Here is a 1837-nt window from a genome sequence, read left to right as displayed (position 1 = left end):
GAGTTACCGTGTAGAGTTACCGTGTAGAGTTACCGTGTAGAGTTACTGTGTAGAGTTACTGAGTAGAGTTACTGAGTAGAGTTACTGAGTAGAGTTACTCTGTAGAGTTACTGAGTAGAGTTACTGAGTAGAGTTACTCTGTAGAGTTACTGAGTAGAGTTACTGAGTAGAGTTACTGAGTAGAGTTACTCTGTAGAGTTACCGTGTAGAGTTACCGTGTAGAGTTACCGTGTAGAGTTACCGTGTAGAGTTACCGAGTAGAGTTACCGAGTAGAGTTACCGAGTAGAGTTACTCTGTAGAGTTACTCTGTAGAGTTACTGAGTAGAGTTACTCTGTAGAGTTACCGTGTAGAGTTACCGTGTAGAGTTACCGTGTAGAGTTACCGTGTAGAGTTACCGAGTAGAGTTACTCTGTAGAGTTACTCTGTAGAGTTACTGAGTAGAGTTACTCTGTAGAGTTACCGTGTAGAGTTACCGAGTAGAGTTACTCTGTAGAGTTACCGTGTAGTTTACAAAACGTTCCCTCTCTACCCAGAGTTACGAGGAGGCGACGTTCCCCCTGGGGGAGGAGCAGCGGGGGGAGGAAGAGCCAGATTTCTCCCTGCACTTCCAGCTGCGGGAGGTGAAGAGCTCCCTGCTGGAGGTCAAGGAGAAGATGGAGGACATCCGGATGGGAGAGGTCCGGCCCAGAGGCTCCGGTGAGATCAATGTGTTTCAGGGTCCACTAGAAAACTCATGTCTTTGTGTGGAAAAAGATAACATAATAATGTTATCTTATATCTGTGCTTCAGGCTCGGCTGGAGAGCTGATGACGGCAGAGAGCCTGCTCAGTCTGAGAGGAAGCTCAGCCAGTCTGAGGAAGAGCCAGTGGAGTCTGAAGGGTGAGGGTTCAGCATCTACTCACCTTTACCTCAGAGTCCTGCTGCTGCATGCCTGAGGGCTTTGGTTCTAACGACTTCTTGTCTGCCCTCAGATCTGAAGAAGATGAAGCCGGTCTCAGGTTCGTCTTTCAATCAATTCATAAACGTATTGTTAATTAAATATAATTATGATTTGATCCAGCTTCATGTCTGTTACAGGACACAAGAAGGCTCGAGTGTACATGGGTGAGTGTTTCATGATTTCTCTTGTATCTTATTTACCGTAGCAGAAAGCCTGATCTCCTTCACAGATAATGAGGAGATAGTTTTGATGTTGAACGTCTGACTCTGTCTGGCTTTCAGTCACACAGGAAGTGCTTCATGGTGTGTTCACCTGTCTCAGCCTCCTCACATCTTGTGTCTCCTCAGAGGACGTGACTCTGAACCCGGTCACAGCGTACCCGTTCCTCATCCTGTCGGAGGACAGGAAGCAGGTGAAGAGAGGAGAGAAGCTTCAGTTCTACAGAAACTCCCAGCAGCGCTTTGACGTGTGGTCGTGCATCAGCGGGAAGGAGAGCTTCAGCACGGGGAGGCACTACTGGGAGGTATTTACATATATATATACAACCCTAACCCTCAGGTACATTCGGTTTGCAGGTCAAAGACAAGGGATCCATTATGAGTGTTATCATTTATGACTTTATGACCAATCTGTTGTGATTGGTCCACAGTTTAGAGATGTCCCGCCCCTTAGCCTGTCACGTACAATGTGCTGGAGCGTTAGCCAGTAGGAGTGCGAGTGTTCTGTAGTGATGTCACTGTGTTCCAGAAGTAAACACATGTTATGTTATGTGCTGGACCCCCCAGGTGTTTGTGTGGGACAACAACACGTTGATTATATGTTATTGTCCCACACAAACACCTGGGGGGTCCAGCACATCCCAGGTGTTTTGATGGTGACAGTAATATATTTAAGC

At 46.9% G+C, this 1837-nt stretch overlaps 1 protein-coding gene across 1 annotated transcript; it reads left to right on the top strand.

The window, feature by feature from the left end:
* Positions 1–535: 535 nt before the first annotated feature.
* Positions 536–1465, top strand: LOC104949346 (E3 ubiquitin-protein ligase TRIM21-like; the record flags this gene model as incomplete). Its single annotated transcript, XM_010775703.1, has 5 exons — positions 536–698; positions 792–881; positions 974–1000; positions 1080–1106; positions 1290–1465. Coding segments are annotated over 5 exons (483 nt in total), but the record flags the coding sequence as incomplete, so codon positions are not given.
* Between the last annotated feature and the right edge of the window lie 372 nt (positions 1466–1837).

The sequence above is a fragment of the Notothenia coriiceps genome, unplaced genomic scaffold (assembly GCF_000735185.1).
Source record: "Notothenia coriiceps isolate Sejong01 unplaced genomic scaffold, NC01 NC01_scaffold00015956, whole genome shotgun sequence".
NCBI lineage: Eukaryota > Metazoa > Chordata > Actinopteri > Perciformes > Nototheniidae > Notothenia > Notothenia coriiceps.
Note: the sequence above shows the minus strand (reverse complement) of the source record. Positions and strands in the feature narration are given on the sequence as shown.